Genomic DNA, 21,475 nt, shown 5'->3' with positions numbered 1-21,475 from the left:
AGAGGAGAGGGAAGTCTCATTAGGACTCTGAGCCTTCCCTCCCCTTAGATGAGTATCTGACATTTGTTTTTTTAGGAGGGGTAACATTGACTTTAAATCTGGAAAGAATCATAACACCAAGGGGTTAAAGATGAATTTATTGGACACCAAAACCAGCGACACATTTCTCAGAATTCACTCGCTTCTTCAGGTTAATAAAACAATGTCTCATGTGTCTGTAACACAGAGTAGGGGTGCCTGTGAAGCTGTGGTCTCCTCAGGACAAAATAAAAAAAAAAAATGACCTGTCCACTTTTGTTGGAAATATCTAAGCTTCCTCTGCTAAATCTTATTCTGTAAGGCCTAGTCCACACTAGGTCCGGAAACGTATCCGTAGCTGCGTTTTTCAGCCCTGATGAAAAACGGAGTCCCGGATACTAATGTTAAAAATAGCAGCCATCCTCACCCAAGAAAAAAACGGATCAGTCTGCGTTTGCGGGGACCCGTTTTCAAAACCTGAACGGAAGGTCTGGATCTGCTGCATTTTCACGGACCACGGATACATGGATGGGTAGTGAAAAGCAATGAGAAAATGCATCTTCATCTCCACAGGCAAAATAGCAACAAAAACTGATGAGAAAACTGATAGCCTGAACTTTATTATTGGCCCAAAAAATCCTCCCACTACCTTCCTAATGATAGACGTTTTTGGTCCGTTTAAAAATGAACGGAAACTGATGCAAAACTGATGCACTTTGATCAGTTTTCGGTCTGGTGGTACTTCCCCTGATCTTCCCCGATCCCGGACTGCAATGTCCGTCCTGCAACTGTGCCTAGTGTGGACCTAGCCTTACTGCAAAGAGAGAGGGCTTGCTAAGCATCTATGCTAGTTTCTGTGCTGCCCACATTAAATACTTACCTAAAATGTCTTGTTCGTGTTTTAGGTGCTAAATTGTATTTCAATGTAATTAAATATTTCTTTGTTTTTTGTCTTAGTGACTTAGGAAGATTTGGTTTCAGGATGCAGTTTTGTGAAATACTAAAGCAAAATTATAATTTATTTGAATTTTTTATAGGGCTTCGGGAATGTCATATAATATTATTTAGGTAATTTTTATAAGCTTATTCTCTTTGCCACTGTAGTCCCCGGCAGGGGAGGACTGGGACCTTTTGGCCTGGAGGGAAAACACAAACTAGAGGCCCATTTTCACGGCAGCCCGGGCCCTAAATTACATCACACACGTGCCCCACGTGCTATATGCCAAAAGTCTTATGGGAAATACAGCAAGGACAAATGAGGAACAGTGTGACAGGTAAAGTATAATGCACTGGCAATTGGGGGGGGGGGCACATAAAACATTTTGAGTTACAATGGCCGGGGTTTCCGTCGCGTTCATTGTTCGTGATTATCACACTGGATCGACCTCATCAGCCCGAGATTGCCCAGCCTCTCAGATCGATACTTTCAACCAATTTCCACCTGAAATCAGACAGATATTTTCCCACGGACCTGCAGGAAAGCCTCTGCTCTGCATCATGCTGTTTATATTTACCAACTTGCCCACCCTCTAATTACTCTGTAATTAGGCATTGACTTCCCTCGGCCATTCTAGTGGTTCACATTGCCTTATACAAAAACATGTACCAAGCACTGTACCAGCCCTAAAACATTAAATGAGAGGCAGCCTGGGGGGAAATTTCCCCCCCTCCCCCCTGGCCAGTCCTCCCCTGGTCCCCGGTCAGTGAGTCCTACTACTCCTTACTTTTAGTATACGTGTTTCTCAGTAGCTATTAGGAAAGTGATGTTTTTTTACTTATACTATCTGTCCTTTTCAATTATGTAAAAGTACAATAAAAAGTAAAAAAACAGACAAGTTCATCGAGAAAGATACAAAGAATTACTGATGCAAATTCTGAGGAAGTGCCCTTTTTTTTTTTTTTTAGTTGTGTGCTGTGGCCCCGTCAATTGAAATATCACTAGATGGAGATTACTGTGTGCATATGTTGATTATGATTAAATAGTTGGTGTTTGTCACCCTTATATGTTTCTTTATACCCAAACACTATTAAATGACCTTCCCTGGAAATAAAAAAAAAAAAAAGCGCAATTAGTTTGCTTTATTATTTGATAAAACTGCTTGATGAAACCAGATCTTTATATGCCACCGAACTATGACGAGAGCAGAGAAGTATTTTAATAAACTGAAATATAATTTGGCTAATTTAACACACCAACAAGACATTTCAGGCAAGTATTTCTCACTATTACCAATCAAATTATATTCTGTGGGCGTGCAGCCATTCCATGATTTGCAGCACTGACACTGTGCCCATTTATTTAATGTCAGTCATTACACTTTACAGAGAGCATGGTACTGAGCAATAGAGCAGCTGAAAAATAAAACAAGTTATGAGCTCATCGTGGTTTACGGTGTTAGGTCTCATGATTCCCCGTATGGCAGGCTCAATCACAGGCCAGTAACCAGACAGTATAATTGCTGGACCTGATTTTTATGTGCAACACATCTGAAGGATGGTCTGTTCCTCCAAACCTCACCTATATGCAAGTCTCATGGTAGGCTTCACTCAGACAATGATCAGCTTGTTTCCTTAGTAAATTACACAATTTGGTGCTACTGCCAGCCATCATTTTATCTGTGTTTCGTCTCTCCGTTTGAGCAGATTTATAGCACCTGAAAAAAGGGCATGAGGCAAACATATTGTTTCTGTTCCAAAATGTGGACCTTAATTGCCGATGGAGTAAACTTTATACCATGTCTGGCTCACAATAGGATTCAGTACCTAAAGTTTTGCAGAGATTAACTAAATCTGTACGGCATAATGACATTTGCAGAGTACACTGTAAGAGTAAAAAAAAAAAAAAAAAGAGATTTGCTACATTTTCTGACATTGTTTCATAACGTAGTATAAGATGCTTTCATGGAAAACACATGTATGAGAATCGTTGCTTTAATACCATCCAACAGACATGCATGCTTTATATTGTTAATGCTTTATCCACATCAAAGGGGAAATCAGCAGGATGTCCAGTTTGGACAGAATCCCAGTTATCTCACTGCAGCTCAATGCGATTCTAGGGCTCCGCCAATGCGCTAGGAATAATTCTTTATGACTATAAAGTCTTTTTTAGACCCGTTTATTTTATGTGAGCCGTACAAAAATAGTTTTGTGTGTGTGTGTGTGTGTATGTATATACTGTATATATGTATTTATACAGTGGTGTGAAAAACTATTTGCCCCCTTCCTGATTTCTTATTCTTTTGCATGTTTGTCACACTTAAATGTTTCTGCTCATCAAAAACCGTTAACTATTAGTCAAAGATAACATAATTGAACACACAATGCAGTTGTAAATGATGGTTTTTATTATTTAGTGAGAAAAATAACTCAAAACCTATATGGCCCTGTGTGAAAAAGAAATTGCCCCCTGAACCTAATAACTGGTTGGGCCACCCTTAGCAGCAATAACTGCAATCAAGTGTTTGCAATAACTTGCAACGAGTCTTTTACAGCGCTCTGGAGGAATTTTGGCCCACTCATCTTTGCAGAATTGTTGTAATTCAGCTTTATTGGAGGGTTTTCTAGCATGAACCGCCTTTTTAAGGTCATGCCACAACATCTCAATAGGATTCAGGTCAGGACTTTGACTAGGCCACTCCAAAGTCTTCATTTTTGTTTTTCTTCAGCCATTCAGAGGTGGATTTGCTGGTGTGTTTTGGGTCATTGTCCTGCTGCAGCACCCAAGATCGCTTCAGCTTGAGTTGACAAACAGATGGCCGCACATTCTCCTTCAGGATTTTTTGGTAGACAGTAGAATTCATGGTTCCATCTATCACAGCAAGCCTTCCAGGTCCTGAAGCAGCAAAACAACCCCAGACCATCACACTACCACCACCATATTTTACTGTTGGTATGATGTTCTTTTGCTGAAATGCTGTGTTACTTCTACGCCAGATGTAACGGGACACGCACCTTCCAAAAAGTTCAACTTTTGTCTCGTCGGTCCACAAGGTATTTTCCCAAAAGTCTTGTCAATCATTGAGATGTTTTTTTTAGCAAAATTGAGACGAGCCTTAATGTTCCTTTTGCTTAAAAGTGGTTTGCGCCTTGGATATCTGCCATGCAGACCGTTTTTGCCCAGACTCTTTCTTATGGTGGAGTCATGAACAATGACCTTAATTGAGGCAAGTGAGGCCTGTAGTTCTTTAGATGTTGTCCTGGGGTCTTTTGTGGCCTCTCGGATGAGTTTTCTCTGCGCTCTTGGGGTAATTTTGGTCGGCCAGCCTCTCCTGGGAAGGTTCATCACTGTTCCATGTTTTTGCCATTTGTGGATAATGGCTCTCACTGTGGTTCACTGGAGTCCCAAAGCTATAGAAATGGCTTTATAACCTTTACCAGACTGATAGATCTCTCAATTATAGTACTTTGTTCTCGTTTGTTCCTGAATTTCTTTGGATCTTGGCATGATTTCTAGCTTTTGAGGTGCTTTTGGTCTACTTCTCTGTCAGATTGCTCCTATTTAAGTGATTTCTTGATTGAAACAGGTGTGGCAGTAATTAGGCCTGGGGGTGACTACAGAAATTGAACTCAGGTGTGATAAACCACAGTTAAGTTATTTTTTAACAAGGGGGACGATCACTTTTTCACACAGGGCCATGTAGATTTGGAGTTTTTTTTCTCACTAAATAATAAAAACCATAATTTAAAACTGCATTTTGTGTTCAATTATGTTATCTTTGACCAATAGTTAACGGTTTTTGATGAGCAGAAACATTTAAGTGTGACAAACATGCAAAAGAATAAGAAATCAGGAAGGGGCAAATAGTTTTTCACACCACTGTATGTGTGTGTGTATATATATATATATATATATATATATATATATATTCTACATATATTATTTTTATATATATATATATATATATATATATATATATATATATATATATATCATACATATGTATATATATGTATGTATATATATATATATATATGTATATTTATATTATACATATTATATATATATATATATATATATATATATATATATATATATATATATATATATATATATATATATACTCCACTTAAGGTGCGTACACACGCACTACTGGCGGCAACGATGGGTGTCAGACCCTCCGGCTGGGCGGAGGTTTTTTAGCCGACAGTAGTGCATGTCTCAGCGGATCTTTCAGAAACAGCCCTATCAGTCCACCGATGGCGTGTACACACGCACTACTGTCGGCTAAATGTCCGCCCAGTGGGAGGGTCCGGCAGACCCATTGTCACCGCCGGTAGTGCATGTGTACGCACCTTTAGGTAGCAACACTGATAGACAATCAATTTCACATGCTGTTGTGCAAATGGAATGGACAACGGGTGGAAATGATTGGCAATTACCAAGACATACCCAATAAAGGAGTTGTTCTGCAGGTGATGACCACATACCACTTCTCAGTTCCTATGCTTTCTGGTTGATGCTTTGGTCACTTATGAATGCTGGTGGTGCATTCACTCGAGTGCAGGAGTGTCAAACACAAATACAAAGAGGGCTAACTTTGAACTCTGCTTTTACCCTCCCTCCACCATATGGCTTCCCTGGTGATCTAGGGCTTCACCTCAAATATAGCGTCCCTGGTGGTCTAGAGTGGGCCAAACATAATGCAAAGTGGGGAAACCACTTGGGGCCCAAATTTGATAGCTCACGGCCCAGGGTTTGACATGTATGCACTAGTAGTAGCATGAGATGGAATCTACAACCCACACAAGTGGCTGAGATAGTGCAGCTCATCCAGGGTAGCACATCAATATGAGCTGTGGCAAGAAGGTTTGCTGTGTCTGTCAGCATAGTGTTCAGAGCATGGAGCCGCTACCAGGAGACAGGCCAGTACATCAGGAGATGTGGAGGCGGCTGCAGAAGGGCAACAACCCAGAAGTTGGCCTGCTACCTCTGCCTTTTGTGCAAGGAGGAACAGGAGGAGCACTGGCAGAGCAGTCCTTATATGTCATATTGCCTGCTGCAACAAATTGCGGAGGTAACAGAAGGGTGGTGACCTCTGCTAGTGGAAGAGAGTCCATACACATGGTTTCTTGCACCATCTGCAGGTGAGGTCAGGAATACAAGACATCAGAGCCACCTGCTGGTGAAATAACTGATAGTCATGCATTTGCTGCCACCAGCAGGAAGACAAGGACATAGTTCCTGACACCAGTTTTGACAGTGGGTCAGTAATGGTGTGGAGTGGTATTTCTTTATTTCTTTCGGAGGCCACACAGCCCTCCATGTGCTCATCAGGGGTAGCCTGACTGCCATTAGGTCTCAAAATGAGATCCTTAGGCCCCTTGTGAGACCTTATGCTGAAGTGGTTTGCCCCGGGTTCCTCCGAATGCAAGACAATGTTACACCTCATGTGGCTGGAATGTGTCAGCAGTTCCTGCAAGACGAAGGCATTGATGCCATGGACTGGCCTCCCGTTCCCCAGACCTGAATCCAGTTGAGCACATCTGGGACATCATGTCTCGCTCCACCCACCAATGCCACGTTGCCCCACAGACTGTCCAGAAGGTAGTGGATGCTTTAGTCCAGGTCTGGGAGGAGACCCCCCAGGAGACCACACGTAACTTCATTAGGAGAATGCCCAGGAATTGTAGGGTGGTCTATACAGGCTCGTGGAGGCCACACACTGAGACTCATTTTGCTTGTTTTAAGGACATTACACCAAAGTTGGATCAGCCTGTAGTGGTTTTTTTTTTCCAATTTAATTTTGAGTGCGACTCTAAATCCAGACCTCCATGGGTTGATACATTTGATTTCCAGTGATCATTTTTGTGTGTGTGATTTTGTTATCAGCACATTCAACTATGTAAAGAATTACGTATTTAATAAGAATATTTCATTCACTCATTCAGATCTAGGGGGTATTTTTCCTTCTTTCAGATCTAGGATGTCTTATTAATATTTCCCATATATATATATATATATATATATATATATATATATATATATATATATATATATATATATATATATATATATATATATATATATATATATATATATATATATATATATATATTAGGCTCCCCCGCCTCCTTTCCCTCCCGCTGATTGGAGGGAAGTGACACGGGCGGGTAGCGCCGATACGGAGGAGGCGGGGGAGTGGTGCTAACAGACAGGCATAGGTAAACATAGTGCTGGCGACACGCTGTGTGTCGCTAGCACTGCGGGGGGGGGGGGATAGCGGGGCGCAGGGGGGTCCTGGAAGCACACCATGGGGCAACAGAGGCAGGTGTTAGTGTGCACAACCAGCCTCTGTGCCCCACTAACATAATTAAATCCCACCTCGGGTTCTCTTTAAGACACAACTTAATCTATTATGTCAGAAGCATGAATAGAGTATTTGTGGGCAGTACCCTATTTTCAGCAGAAGATGTTGCAGGTGCAGGACCAGAGAAGCCTGGAGGGGATGATCTGTGGTGAAGATTAGAACCACAGTTTGGACCTCAAAGCTACCTACCAACATTCACCAGTTCATCTATGACATCCAAATCATGCCAGGTCTTCTCCTTCACAAAACTTAGCAGTGGAACACAGGGTCACTTTAAAACAATTCTTAACAGACCCATTACAGACCATTTTATAGAAGACTCTTATTATGGGAAATTTTACTGCCCCGTATAGAAGAATTTACAATTAGCTTTACATGACTGTTGCTGCTAAGATAAATACATTCAACACAATGTTTTACAGCCATGTGCATAGCTTCACCTGGGTTACCATAGTAGTGAAATACACAACTCAGCTGTTTTAGGATCCAGGTGGTTCCCTTGTTCATTTACTAGCAGATGATGCAATGACTGTAACATGTGTCAAGCACTTTAAATAGTGATGACCAGTGACTGCCAAAATCTACTCCCTCCTCAACACGACTTTGTGTATATCATAAGAGGAGTGACAACTCCCAAATTACATTTATCAGACTGATAGTTATAAATTGCAGATCATCTGCTCGGTGTACACCTGTGAAATACACTTGGGTGTTCAATCATAGGAGGCATGAATGTCACAGCTCTTGCAGTAAATGGAAGGGACTCATTTTCAGCACACCTGCAAATGAAACACAATGGAGCTGTGTGAATGCTTGGCAGTAAAATATAAGTACAGCTTCATCAAAAAGAAAATAATGAAAATCATAAGTGGACCCTGTATAAAACACCGGTCAATGCCGAATCCTAGTATTTACTAGCTGTAAAATTTTCAGCTGTTTAATCTTTAGATTAGTGATGATGTGGTGGATGGAATGGTGATAATGTTGCCAGTTTTATTAAAACGCAGCAGGATACTGGCGTGTTTTTTAGAAATATCGTGAGAAACTAGCATTTGATACTTGTAAATGGCAGATCAAATTTAAATGCCTAGTTCACCTCCTGGATTGTTCAGTGATGGTGAAAACCAGGGCATTGGGTCGTTACTCAAACAGTCTTCATATTTGGTGCAACTATGCCAGAGAAATCCCTACTTGGAAATAACAATAATTTAACCACGACATCCCTCTACAAATCATGGAAGTGGCAGTAGACTAGGTGTGATCATCGCTCACCCTCCAACCATTGATCACCTCTCACTCTGCAGGTCTTTCATTCTGTTTGGCCAGCAATAAAGTTCAGAAGATATTTATCATTATAATACTGAGCTATGGCTGAAAGGCTGGCCACAAAGAGTTTAGGTTTTACTGTAAGAGGTAAGACGTTGTAGGATTCAGGTGATCTGCGTTTACATGGAAACACTAGCAGTAACTCCTGACTGAACATCATGCGGCTGATGATAGAATGGGAGTACTCTAGATAACTTTCTCTCAAGTATAATTACATCTCAATGGAAAAAGCTACAGGATCAATGCAGCCAGGTGTTTTTAATACATTAAGTACATTACAGGTACTTGTATGTTCCCCTTTACTTAATCTCTGTGAAGTCTTATTCCTCAGATATTTTACTTGCTTCTCATAGACTGGCAGCAAGTTCACAGAAAGTGAGTATATCTGAGGAATATTTATAATAAATGATTAATGGTCTTCTGTATTTTCTATGCTGTCTTGCTGTATTCAAATCAATTAAAGGTAGACGTGCTTTGAATGGAAAATGGCCTATTACTATGTCCGTTTCTTTTTAGAGTCTGGAACTTTACCATAGATGTTTTCTACTGAGACCCGAATGCCGAAGATATTATATGGCCATTTAAGGCAAATAGTTTTTTAAACTGTAAATTCCCCAAGGCCATAGAGCATTACTGTGTAATAGCATGCGAAGGCCACTGTGTATTAGTGAAATTAATATTTTATAGCTGACAGAATAGAACCAGAGAGAAGAGCTAGCCAAAAACTTCATGTGAAATAATACAATTTAGCAGTTTAATTCTTATCAATGCTGTTTGGTTGTGGAGGCAATGGAAATCACTGGGAAAATTGAAGAATGTTACAATTCCTTTATATAGGGATTGCAGGCATGGAAAGAGACAAGTTTTGCCTTATGCTGGGAAAACATGCTGCAACTAAGGGTACGATCAACAGGGATCAGTCGTTTATTTCTGACCTGTCAGATCTGTTTCTGATCAACAAAGGGATTGGTTTTGTGAAGTTATATTTGGAAAATTGATCCCTTTATCGATTCCGAGTAGTTTGGACATGTACACACGACACAACTTCCCGTCAGATTACCCGTCGATTGGATGGGAAATTGCATCGTGTGTTCCCAGCATTAGGTTTACAACAAGGGTATAGTAAAATGACACATTGCTATGGTGAAGGTACAGTTTTTTTCATTTTTTTTTTCGATTACAAAATTTCATTTGATTATTCAGTTAGATTGAATATAAAGATTATTCCAGCATGTCTGATCAGATTTTTATCAAAAAAATGGGATAATCGTTCATTTGATTTGATCGTTTTTGTTAAATAAACGGAAAAATCAAACATTTTTATTGTACCGTGTATGGGCACCATTACATTAACGAGATTGTTTACAGTACACAGCACGTATGAACTCTTGCAGAGCGTTGCAGATAAACGTTATCCGTCATCTGTCATCATCCCCCAGTCTAATGTTCACATTCGTATGTCTCTCTGTGCTGTAAGTCTTGCATGCTTAGCATTGTATGTCTAAGCGCACATCCACATAAACATTAGGTGAGAAGACTGCTATAGTTTACAATTTATCTGCTGTACATTTAGAGAAACTGCCACATGTTTAGCAAACGCAGGTGGTGTATACATACAATGTTCAGCTTATTTGTAAACATAAATAGGATGGTTTTCCTCTCCCTGGGTGAATCTGAGGATATGTATATAGAGAATAATCATTGTTTAAAAATGACATGCTATACAAATCATTTTTGGCTTGTATGCACTCATCATTAACTGTGAATTATAAACCCTTGTCTGGTTATTTGTTATTGCAGCTGTGTCCAGGGAACAACAGAGGCACCAGAGAAGTCCAGTGTGCATCCTATAACAACAAGCCCTTCATGGGGAGATTGTATGAATGGGAACCATTTTCAGAAGGTAATATAAGATTATTGTTATTTTTCTACTTAATGCCATTGTTGTTGTTCAGTTTAGTTAAAATTGCTAAAATAAATTTAAAGAGAAGCCCTAACCAAGGATTGAACTTCATCCCAATTAGTAGCTGATATTCCCTTTCCCATGAGAAATCTTTTCCTTTTCTCAAACGGATCATCAGGGGGCTCTGTATGGCTGATATTGTGGTGAAGCCCTTCCCACAGTGTGATGTCAGGACCATGGTTCTGACATCACACTGTGGAAGCCTTGTTGTATTGTGGGAAATAACAGCTGTTTCCAACTACCAAAAAAACCAAGCAGCAGCTATATCCACTGACATCACCTGCCAGCAGTAAAAATGTTGCCATGTGATAAATGTCAGCATGTAAATCAGGGAGAGGGAAGATTTTACAACGGGCAAACACTGACTAAATCATTTATACATAATTATTGTAAAAATTAAGCACTTTTGTTCATTACATCATTTTCACTGGCGTTCCTCTTTAAGGCTTCTGTATGTGTCATATTAAAGCGGACCCAAGCCAAACATTTTTTTAATTCAAAATATTTAGTTGCACCACTCTGACACATACAAAGATAAATAAACACTCCTTCAAGCCTATGAGCATTTCAGTGCATGCTTTTCACCCTTCTCTTTTCATAACTAGGGTTATACAGGTGGCAGCCATTAGCAATTCCTCCTTTGCTGGGCACCATCTACTCAACCAGTTTGCTGGATTCTGTCCGGCAATATGAAAGGAAGGGAGGGGTTCCTCCAATAAATGTAAAAAAAATTATATTTGTCATCATGCAGCTGAAAAAAGGCTGCTATTTATTATCATTTAGAAAATGGATTTCATTTCTGAAATCTTGTATTTTTAATTTGGGTCCACTTTAAGGGCAAAATTAGTATTTTTGCTGCTCTCTAAACTTAAAGTAAACCTGAGACAGAGTGCACAAGAGGATTTTTACTTACCTGTTGCGTCTTTCAGCTCCAGTGGTATCCTCCTGGTCCAATACATTGTGCTGCTGCAGCCAAATTAAAGTGCGCGACCCAGGGGCTACTGTGCATGCACTGTTCCAGAAAGTGCACCACCTGGATCACGCTCCAGTTGCCAGGAGTGTTCTGTGCATGCGCAGTTACAAGTTTGTATGAACTGGGCATGCGCAAAATGGTCCTGGGTGGAGGAGGTGTGCAGCTGAGGCCGTGCATGTGCTGCAGTCCGGGACTGAGCCAGGGCTGACAGTGGCAAAACGGATAAGATAGGGAAGACACCACGGGAGCTGAAAGACTACAAGGGCCTGGAAGAAGCCCTAGGTAAGTAAAGATCCTCTTGTCCTTTCCATCTCATGTACACTTCAAAGCACAACTCAAAGTCAACATTTTTATTTAAGTGTTGGGTAGAGCATGGGATGTTAAATACTATATTGGGCTTTTATTGCTGTCTGTGTTCCTGTTCAGATTTGCCTCAACTTCCACTCCTAAAAGGAGGTGATTGAATCTCCTCCCTAGCAAAATAGGGATATATTCACCTTTAAACCTTGCTTGTGCAAGCAGCCCACATAAAGTTTATCGGGCTTTACGCAAATGATGTACTGCATAAGGCAAATAGTGTTACTCATTTAGGCATGCAGTGCTAACATTGCTGATTATATATACAACATAGGCATATTGTGTGAAATGCGAGTAATGCAAATTGTATAACGTGACACAGAGTAATTTAATTTAGCTTGGGAAGGTTTACTAGCACTATCTGCACATGTAGTTTGAAAACATAGGGAATAAACCCCATAGCTAGACATAAAACCTGATAGGTTTATAACCTCTGCCCACACTACTAAAATGGTGTCTTTAGTACCATCGTTATCAGTGGAAAGATCACTAGCAAAAGGAAGTTAAGGCAATCTATTAAACAGAAATGCAAAAACAGCAAAGCAAACCCAACAGAAGTCCTATTCCTTTCCCATTCTGTCTAAAGTTATGAAAATGTTTACCCATAATTCTGTTTTAAAGAAGACCCATCATTAAGATTTCAAGTCAGCATTTATAAATTACTATCACAGTTTATGTTAAAAAATGCTAGCTAAGGGTTAATTCTAAAACAAACAAACTGGAGAGTAAAAATATTGTAACTTTTTTGATTTCCACTTTTAGAAACCTGGTTGGCAATTTTATAACATGGGTATAAGAGTTAGATAAGGCTTTGTTCAGGCTTCAAACAGTGAAGAACAGAGGGTACTGTAATTCCCTTAAAACAGGAGATCAGAAGACCCATTTTCTTGCGTTAGAAGTGGCTAAGTAGCTGTTCACCACTTGGGACCATTTAGTTCTAGCCGTGAAAGTTATTTGAGAAGTAGCAGTTTGCAGTCTATTGGTTTTCATTGTGGCCGTGTGCTGCTACTTTGTAAAGTGATGATCTACAGCAAAAGTGGCGAGCAGGGCATTTGACAAAAGCACACTACTTTTCTCTGCTGTTTCCTGTGGTGATTGCAATTATTAAACTGACAATACGCATTGGCCTTTATGTAGCTGCGATTTGGTCTGACTTTTATAAATATGACAATTTGAAAAATGTTAATTCAAGAGAGGTTTTTTTTTTTTTTTTTGAACACCCTTGTTGCCCAACTTCATAAGTAGCCACTATGCTGTAAAGTAACTTTGCTTGTGCAATTGAAAGTTCTGAGTCTTATGTATTAAAGAAAACCTGAACTGAAAATTAAAAGTCAAAATAAACATACACAAGTCATAATTACCTCCCGTATAGTCTACTCCTCAATCTCTCTCTCCTGTCCCGCGTCCTGGTTGTCCACTGTGATCAAGGGAATTCTTCGTCCTCCATTTTGAAAATGGCCATTATTTCTGGTCAGCACGCTGTTAAACTGTAACATCGCGCACTTGAGCCATAAGGAAACATGGACATTACCTGGCATTTCAGTTGCTATACCTGACAGCAACTGATATAAAACTGATAGCAACTGATATATTTCAGTTCTGACAAAATGTTGTCAGAACTGGAAGGGATCATTGTCAGAAGAAAATGATGAGCCTCTAAGAGGAACTGATGGCAAGGTAACTATGTAATGTTCATCGGAAGCTACCTCATGTGTTTATTTTAAATAATTTTACTCAGTTCAGGTTCCCTTTAAGTATTGTGGAAGGATGATGTAAAAATGTATGCAAAATTTGGGTGCAAAGGCACATCAGACACATGCAGGGGAAGCGGGAAATTTGGGCACCAGCTATCAGCAGAAAAGTGGGCGCATCCATAGGCGCCATTACAATTTGCAGCTATACTCTGAAATGTGGGTGCCCATGCCACCTGATACACCTTCCGTATTTTGGGTGGCGCATGTGCACACATTTCACAGTATATTGCAATTTACAATGGTACCTTTGGCAGCGGCCTAACATCGTAATTTTGGGGGATTGGTGATGGGAGTCTGTTAACGTTAGCGATGGGGGGTGTGGACGGTGTTTTTAAGGGTTAGACGTGGGGGAGTGTGGTTAAGGTTAGGTGTGTGTGTGTGTGTGTGTGTGTGTTCGGAGGGGGGGGGGGGCGATTTTAAGGGTTAGGCATGGGGGGTGGTTAAAGGAGTTATCAGGCATTCCGGTCCACGTGGCCGTAATTGACAGCGCCGCTCGCGCAGGTGTGCAGTACAGGCCGACCTCCAGGTCGGCCTGACATCATCACCGTGGACTGGGAGGCAGAGTGGGCGAACGGCTGCAGGGAGAGCTGCGGTGAGGGACGTGCTGGGAGCTTGGGGCTGGACGAAGCCCCGGGTAAGTAGCCCTTATTTTGATAAGGAATGCCTGATAACTCCTTTAAGGTTATGTCCTTTGGGGGTGTTTTAAAGGCTTAGGCACAGGGGGGTAGTTAATGTAAGGCGTGGAGGGGTGTTTTTAAGGCAGTTAAGGTTAGGCACAACATGCATACATATGCATGTTTAGGGCCAGAGTAATATTACTACACTCCATCTGTAGTGCACTCACAGGGCATGTGTAGTCCTATCGATCTAAACGAGGCGCACATTTGTACATAATCCGCCACATCCAATTGTTAGCATTAGCCTGATCACGGGCAAAAGCTTCTCATTACCATGGTAACTGCCTTAGCGGGCCGCATACGTATGTATGCATTGAACCCGACCGTGTGTACGCGAGGCAATGCGGAATTGACGTCACACGGAACCAGAAGTTCAGCAGCGGTACGTGATGGCCGTTAACAGGTGAGACTACTGGCGTCTAATCACACACAGCGTTGTGTAGCCAGCGCCAGTTGAATTATACAGGGCGCAGGTATGGACTAAAAGCCAGGTAGCACACTTATAGTTAACATCTCTGCATGAGCTAATGGGAATGGGCGGAGATGTGTGAGGGAGTCGCCTGGAAGGGGTAGGTCAGTCCCAGCCTCCACAACATTTTTAAAGGGGAACTGAAGTAAGAGGTATACGGAGGCTGCTACATTTTTTTCCTTTTAATCAATACCAGTTGCCTGGCAGCCCTGCTGGTCTATTTCTCTGCAGTAGTATCTGAATTACACCAGAAACAAGCATGCAGCTAGTCTTGTCAGATCTGACTTTAAAGTCTGAAACACCTGATCTGCTGCATGCTTGTTCAGGGGCTATGGCTAATAGTATTAGAGGCAGAGGATCAGCAGGGCTGCCAGGCAACTGGTATTGATTAAAAGGAAATAAATATAGCAGCCTCTGTATACCTCTTACTTCAGTTCCCCTTTAAACCCATTGTATAGATGGGCACTTTAGCTCTGACTTGAGCCGTGTGATGCTGGTGGATACTTTGGTGGTGGTTGGGGGTTGTCTATTTATTAGTTTTGCACTTTATCTTGCTCCTGGTGAAATCTGTATAAGATGAAACATGTCGAGCACTGTTAGCACTGTATATATGTATTGCACTCCCTAATCCTTGTACTATTCCCCTGGCTTGTTTTCAGTAACTGTGTGAGGAAGACCTGCATCGACTCTTTAGTTGCAAAGAGCTGCCATATTTGAGCATTCTGGACAGCTCTATTGCATATCTATTGCACTTGTATAAGTCGCTGCAGGGTAATCCAATTGCACACCCCACACAATACTGTCTTGATTTTATCAAACAAATAGTGCTGTGCAACCAAAGTCTTCAGGGCTAGCCACACCCCACAGCATGTGCGCTCAGACCAGTTAACTGTTCGCACAATCTGACGGTGAACTGTGGGGGGATAGGCAAAGACACCCGCTTTGGTCTGCAATCTATGCACCAACATATATTTTAAAACCTATGAGTATTGTAAATAAAGGATGTAGTAGTCTTTCAGTAGACCTGTGACAACAAGGTGGTGTGAACTACGACACCACTTGAGTACATTTTTAGGAACCTTGAGTCAGATCTTGACTCCCGTGTTACATGATTCATTTTTCCTGTACGAATACCGGCCTTGTTTATTAAGGTTAGGCATCGGTAAGGTAGGGTTCTGTGTGAGGATAGTGATAGGTTAAGCTGTAGTAAAATATCTGTATTATTTACCAATATTTTATTATGGGAATTTACACTTTTTTAAAACTTAAATTTTACTGATTTTCTACTAGCCAAAATCAGAAGCCCAACTTTCCTTGCACCCCTTTTTCATGCACGCCACCCACGGCACATAACACCTGAAGGAAGCTGCTGATACAAATCACCAGAGCAAGAAAACTAAATATGGTCACTTTCATGTGATACTGTACAAGTAGCAGCTCATTTGGTGTTTGCATTTCTCACTGGTGATCAACTTTTAAATAGTCAGACAGGGAACACACTAGGCAGAAATGCTAGCGTTGTGGAAAACGCACATAATGCAAGTCAATGGGCTGCATGAAAAAACGCATATGCTTGCGTTCTGCAGTGTGTGTTTTTAAAAAACGCTGGTTTTGTTGCATATTTTTCAAAAACGCATCAAAAACGCACATAATGAAAGTCAATGGTGACGCAGATGTATTGTGTTTTAGTGCATTTTGTGTGCATTTTGCATGCGTTTTTATATGTTTGATGTATTTCCGCTTCCTTTTGACTTCCTACTGATTTGCATAAAAAGCATGCAAAATGCATACAAAACACATATGCGATTTATATATGCAAACCACAAATGCATTAAAACGCACACAAAACGCAAGAAAGTGCATGTGCTGAAAAAACCCGCAAAATGCAAACCCGCAGAAACATACTGTATGTAAAACGCATTAAAAGCGCACAAACACATATGCAGCAAAACGTTACATTTCCCGCACTGCCTAGTGTGTTCCCAGCCTCAAGCTTCCTTTGATTGGCCTAGTGCACACCAGAGCGGTTCGGCTGCAGTTTGCGATCCGCTTGTGGGTGCGGATCTGCTAGGGTAATGTATTTCAATGGGCTTGTGCACACCAGAGCGGGAGGCGTTTTGCAGAAACGCATACTCCCGGGCTGCTGCAGATTTTGGATTGCGGATGCGTTTCTGCCTCAATGTTAAGTATAGGAAAACCGCAAACCGCTTTGAATAACGGCACTTCAGAGCGGTTTGCCAGGCGTTTTTTGTTACAGTAGCTGTTCAGTAACAGCTTTACTGTAACAATACATGAAATCTACTATACCAAAACCGCTACACAAAACCGCAAAACGCTAGCTGAAACGCTGCAGAAAAATAAGAAAAAGCGTTTCAAAATCTGCTAGCATTTTGCGGATCTGCTAGCGTTTTTTGGTGTGCACCAGGCCGTTGAGTCTTTTTTGGTCTTAATTGGTTAAGCACTTGCTGCCCGTTCCAAAAACTTCTTATTCATACTTCTTGCAAGAGAGACATTTGAAATAACACCTCATCGTTATCAAGAAAAAAACACTTATTCCCTGCATAGGTTAAAGTGGATCCGAGATGAAACACTAACTATAACAAGTAACTTGTCTATATATCTTATCTAAAGTTTACACAGCAAATCTAGCTGCAAACAGCTTCAACAGTTTATGATTATTTATTCCCGTGATACAATGAGAGCAGCCATATTCTGTTTGTCAGTTTACACACAGGCACGCTGATCTGTATCTCCAGCCCTCAGCCTGTGACAAATTCAGTTCCCTCTCCTCCCTCCTCCCCTCTGCCTCTGAAATCTCTGGCTAGTAACCTCTTCCTCCTCCTCCTCCTGCCCAGACTGAGCTCCCATAAGCCCTTGCTACATGGGAGTGAGTGCCAAGGCATTCTGAAAAAGCTGTGGGCGAGGCTTGTTTAGTTTATAGGGAATAATAGTATTAAAACAAAACAAAAAAAGTATATGGCTTGAGGAATGCCTTATAAACTATATGAAAGGAACACACTTATGCAATGAGTAAATGTTTATATCGGATCCACTTTAAAGCGGCATTGTCACCATAAAAATTAAATTTCAACAGCAACTGGTCTGAGTGTATTAAGTGATAAAGATGCTAATCCTGCATTCAAAATGTTTGAAAAAATGTTCTGCTGTTATGGTTTGTAGTTATCACATACTTTAGGAGCACTGGCCCTAGTGCCAAACAGTGCCAAAGAGTTGAATGCTGGGAGTTCTTTTTATCTATAATATATTACTCCTCTTCCAGTTATTTCCCTGCCTAGTTGCTTATCAGAAACACGCTCTGATTACTTGTGTTTAAAAGCAAGGCTGAGGTGACTCAGTGATTGGATGTGTAAATAAAAAAAAAAGACAGTGCAGTTGTTAGTATACACCTCAGTGGGAGTGTCTGCAGACTCTGGGAGGAGGGCAGCTAATGAATACACAATGAGCAAGAGAAAGGAGGGGGGAAAACAAGAGTCAGGGAGGATATGTCGTCAGCATTAGCTTGGCAAAATGGCTATTGCCTAGAATAGGATTTTCTGCTTTTCCTTTATAAAATTCACAGGAATCATTACGTGGATAGCACAATACATCTGTTATGTAAGTAGAAGTAGTATTTATCTACTTATATATGTGTTTTTATTTCTAGGTTAGCATGGATGTTGCTTGTTCTTTAACTAAAAAAAATAGCTGAAAATGTGACAGCATGTATATTTAATGTGGCTAAGTTCTAAAATGAGCCTGTGATTAAAAATGCAGTTTTGCCGCATTATTGATTTTAGTTGTTGGCTTGCAGCTTGCAGTGCATACACACATTTATTTATTGCCTAATCACTGACATATTTTACCACCTCTTTATACTATGAGGGCCAACAAATTTTGAATACTATGAACAGATTGTGCAGCTAAGCTCTCATACCACATGGAGGGGGTAATATGGCAAATCATTGGCCAATCAAAATTGGTTGTGTGTACACATTTTTGTGCCTATTAATGGTACATTTTCCAGCGAAGCATTGCCTGAGCAATCAGATAAATACAATCATAAATAAAATGTTGGAATACATCAATTATGTCAATATCAACAAACTAGTCTGTGCCTTCTATGCATTACAACTGATAATAAAATAAAAATGTTTTTCCAATGTACTAAATTGTCATTTAATGATTATGGTTAGAATCATTCACAGTGGATTTCAGGCATAAACGAGGTTTATTTGCCAATCCGATTGCATTTATCTGATTGTTCAGGTGATTCTTTGCTGAAAGTTGTACCATTAGTGGGGACCTTTACTTCGTTTACACTCACAGCTGACTCATCACGAATCCATCTTCTGTATATACTAAAGGCAAAATATCAGTTCTAGAAAATGTTGGCTAATTTACTAATTCAGTTATATTGATTAATTGATCTGCAGCCAATTTTAGACATTTTATGCACCGTTAGGTATAAGTACCCTGTAATGTCCTTAAAGTGAACCTAAACGAAACAGAAGAAAAAAAAATCACTTACCTGGGTCTTCTACCAGCCCCAGGCAAGTGAAACTCATTTTCTTCTGTTCAGTTTAGGTTCACTTTAAAGGATACCCGAGGTGAGAGGTATATGGAGCCTGACATTTTTTTATTATTTTTTTTTTAAACCATACCAGTTGCCTTACAGACCTCCTGATCCTCTGTCTCTAATACTTTTCGCCATAGACCCTGAACAGGCATGCAGCAGATCAGGTACTCTAACTCAGCTGACTCAGGTTTTAATGGTTTAATCATATGCTTGTTTCAGGGTGTGTTTCTGAAGATCAGCAAGGCTGCCAGGCAACTGGCAGTGCTACACAAGGAAATAAATATGGCAGCCTCCATATCCCTCTCACCTCGGGATCCATTTAAAATTAAATTTTAGAAAGTTATCACCCAGCAGTACCAGAGTAAAGACATTGAGAATGCTCTCCGGGAGATTTTCCCAAACTGAGACAGCATTGAATAACCCTATCCAAAACTAAGATTAAACTCCTAGCCAGAGCTGGCCTTTAATAAATGTACTTTTACTGCTGACATGGTTCTGAATACAAAGCCTTGCCTGATAATCTCCATGTTGATCATTTATGAACTTACAACACAGTTGATATCTAGAATCTCACAATAAGTCTTTGTTCTTTAAAGCATGTTTAAGGGCAGGATAAATATATTAAAAACAAATCGGAAATATAAGTTAAATCCAAGTTCAGAGATGAAATAACCTTGTCTCTCACATAATCGGTTTTAAATGATGTTGCTCTTTGCCAGCAACATTGATCCAAGGAAATATTATTCCTTGCCTCCTCTGGGGCAGGAAGGACAAAACATATCAACTGGAATCGTGTCTTATATATCCAGTCCAAAACCGAACTTCCTTGCTTTTTAATAAAAACATGCTTAAGATTTTGGATTCTGTTTGTTAAAGCCCGGATAAAATGGCTCACTTTTTAGCATACATGTATAACATTCAGTTATTAGATTATATGCAAAACTCATACAAAGTGCAGAATGCCAAATAGATTAACATAACACAGCCAAATACCTACATAACAGTTACCATGCTACTATATTCCATTTAAATGTTTCCTTTAGAAGATTTTAACAGAAACTCCCTCCTTTAACCTCTTGTACTTTTTGATAGGTAGTATAACAATAATTTTACATAGGTGTCCCATATATATATATATATATATATATATATATACCTTTTTTTCTGAGACACCTATTTAAATTATTGTCATTCTACCTGCCAATAGGTATTAATAGATGCACTTATTTGATTTTGTTCTCATTGCTGGGACAGAAGTTGCCAGGCAAGCATATGTTCTATGCTTCAACTCCTCCAAATGCTGCCCGGCCACCTCCTGGATAATGACGTGTCACTGTAGCAACAGCTGATATGTCACTGTTAATTGAACTGCTTTCACCAGCCCAAAACCGCATGTCTGGACTAGTAAAAGCCACACAGATATGTTTGTCTACCAGGGATTGATCAGTGATTGCCGCGATCTGTGACGCATTGCTGTCAGGGAGAAGGCTAGGAAGTATTTGGAGAAGTCTAAGCAGACATCTGTCTGGCCCAGCAATATTCACTTTTCCGGCAAAGAGCAAAATCAACCTAGTATTGCACTTGTAATATATATTCTGTTTATCTTCTAATATAAGTCAACCTTGTGTATAAGTCAAATCCAATATTTAACCCTCTTAAGCTGGAATTTTTTATTGACTCAAGTATAAGTCTACCCAGCAAAGTTATTGGATGCACATTGGTGACCAGGAGGAATTAACAGCTGCACTTGGGGATCAGTAGGGCTTTTTTCCATCAAAATAATTTTTATTAAGATTTTAAAACATACAAATATAGTAACTTTGCTTTGTCCAACATTCTAAACAGCTTTATAAGACTTTTACCATATTTAGAACTTATTCTGACCTACTATTATGACCAACAATTATGAAATACAATATTGCTTTTATAATAGATATCCAATATTTTGGTACTGAATTATTCGTAACCAAACATAGTATCATTAACTAAGCCGACTAGGCTGACACTATGAATACCCGGTTGCTCCGTGTCGCCATCGACAGCAGGTGGCCA

The 21,475-nt window shown here is 40.2% G+C and overlaps 1 protein-coding gene across 9 annotated transcripts in view; it reads left to right on the top strand.

Annotated features, from left to right (window-relative positions):
* Positions 1-21,475, top strand: part of THSD4 (thrombospondin type 1 domain containing 4) — an 827,407-nt gene that overhangs the window by 263,431 nt on the left and 542,501 nt on the right. For all 9 annotated transcript variants that reach the window (XM_068275544.1, XM_068275543.1, XM_068275535.1 and 6 more), the window contains one exon: positions 10,455-10,557. In XM_068275544.1, the coding sequence (XP_068131645.1) occupies positions 10,455-10,557 (103 nt within the window). The remainder of the gene's footprint in view (positions 1-10,454; positions 10,558-21,475) is intronic.

The sequence above is a fragment of the Hyperolius riggenbachi genome, chromosome 3, assembly GCF_040937935.1.
Source record: "Hyperolius riggenbachi isolate aHypRig1 chromosome 3, aHypRig1.pri, whole genome shotgun sequence".
NCBI classification, from domain to species: domain Eukaryota; kingdom Metazoa; phylum Chordata; class Amphibia; order Anura; family Hyperoliidae; genus Hyperolius; species Hyperolius riggenbachi.
The sequence above is the reverse complement of the archived record's forward strand: the minus strand, read 5'-3'. Positions and strand labels throughout refer to the sequence as shown.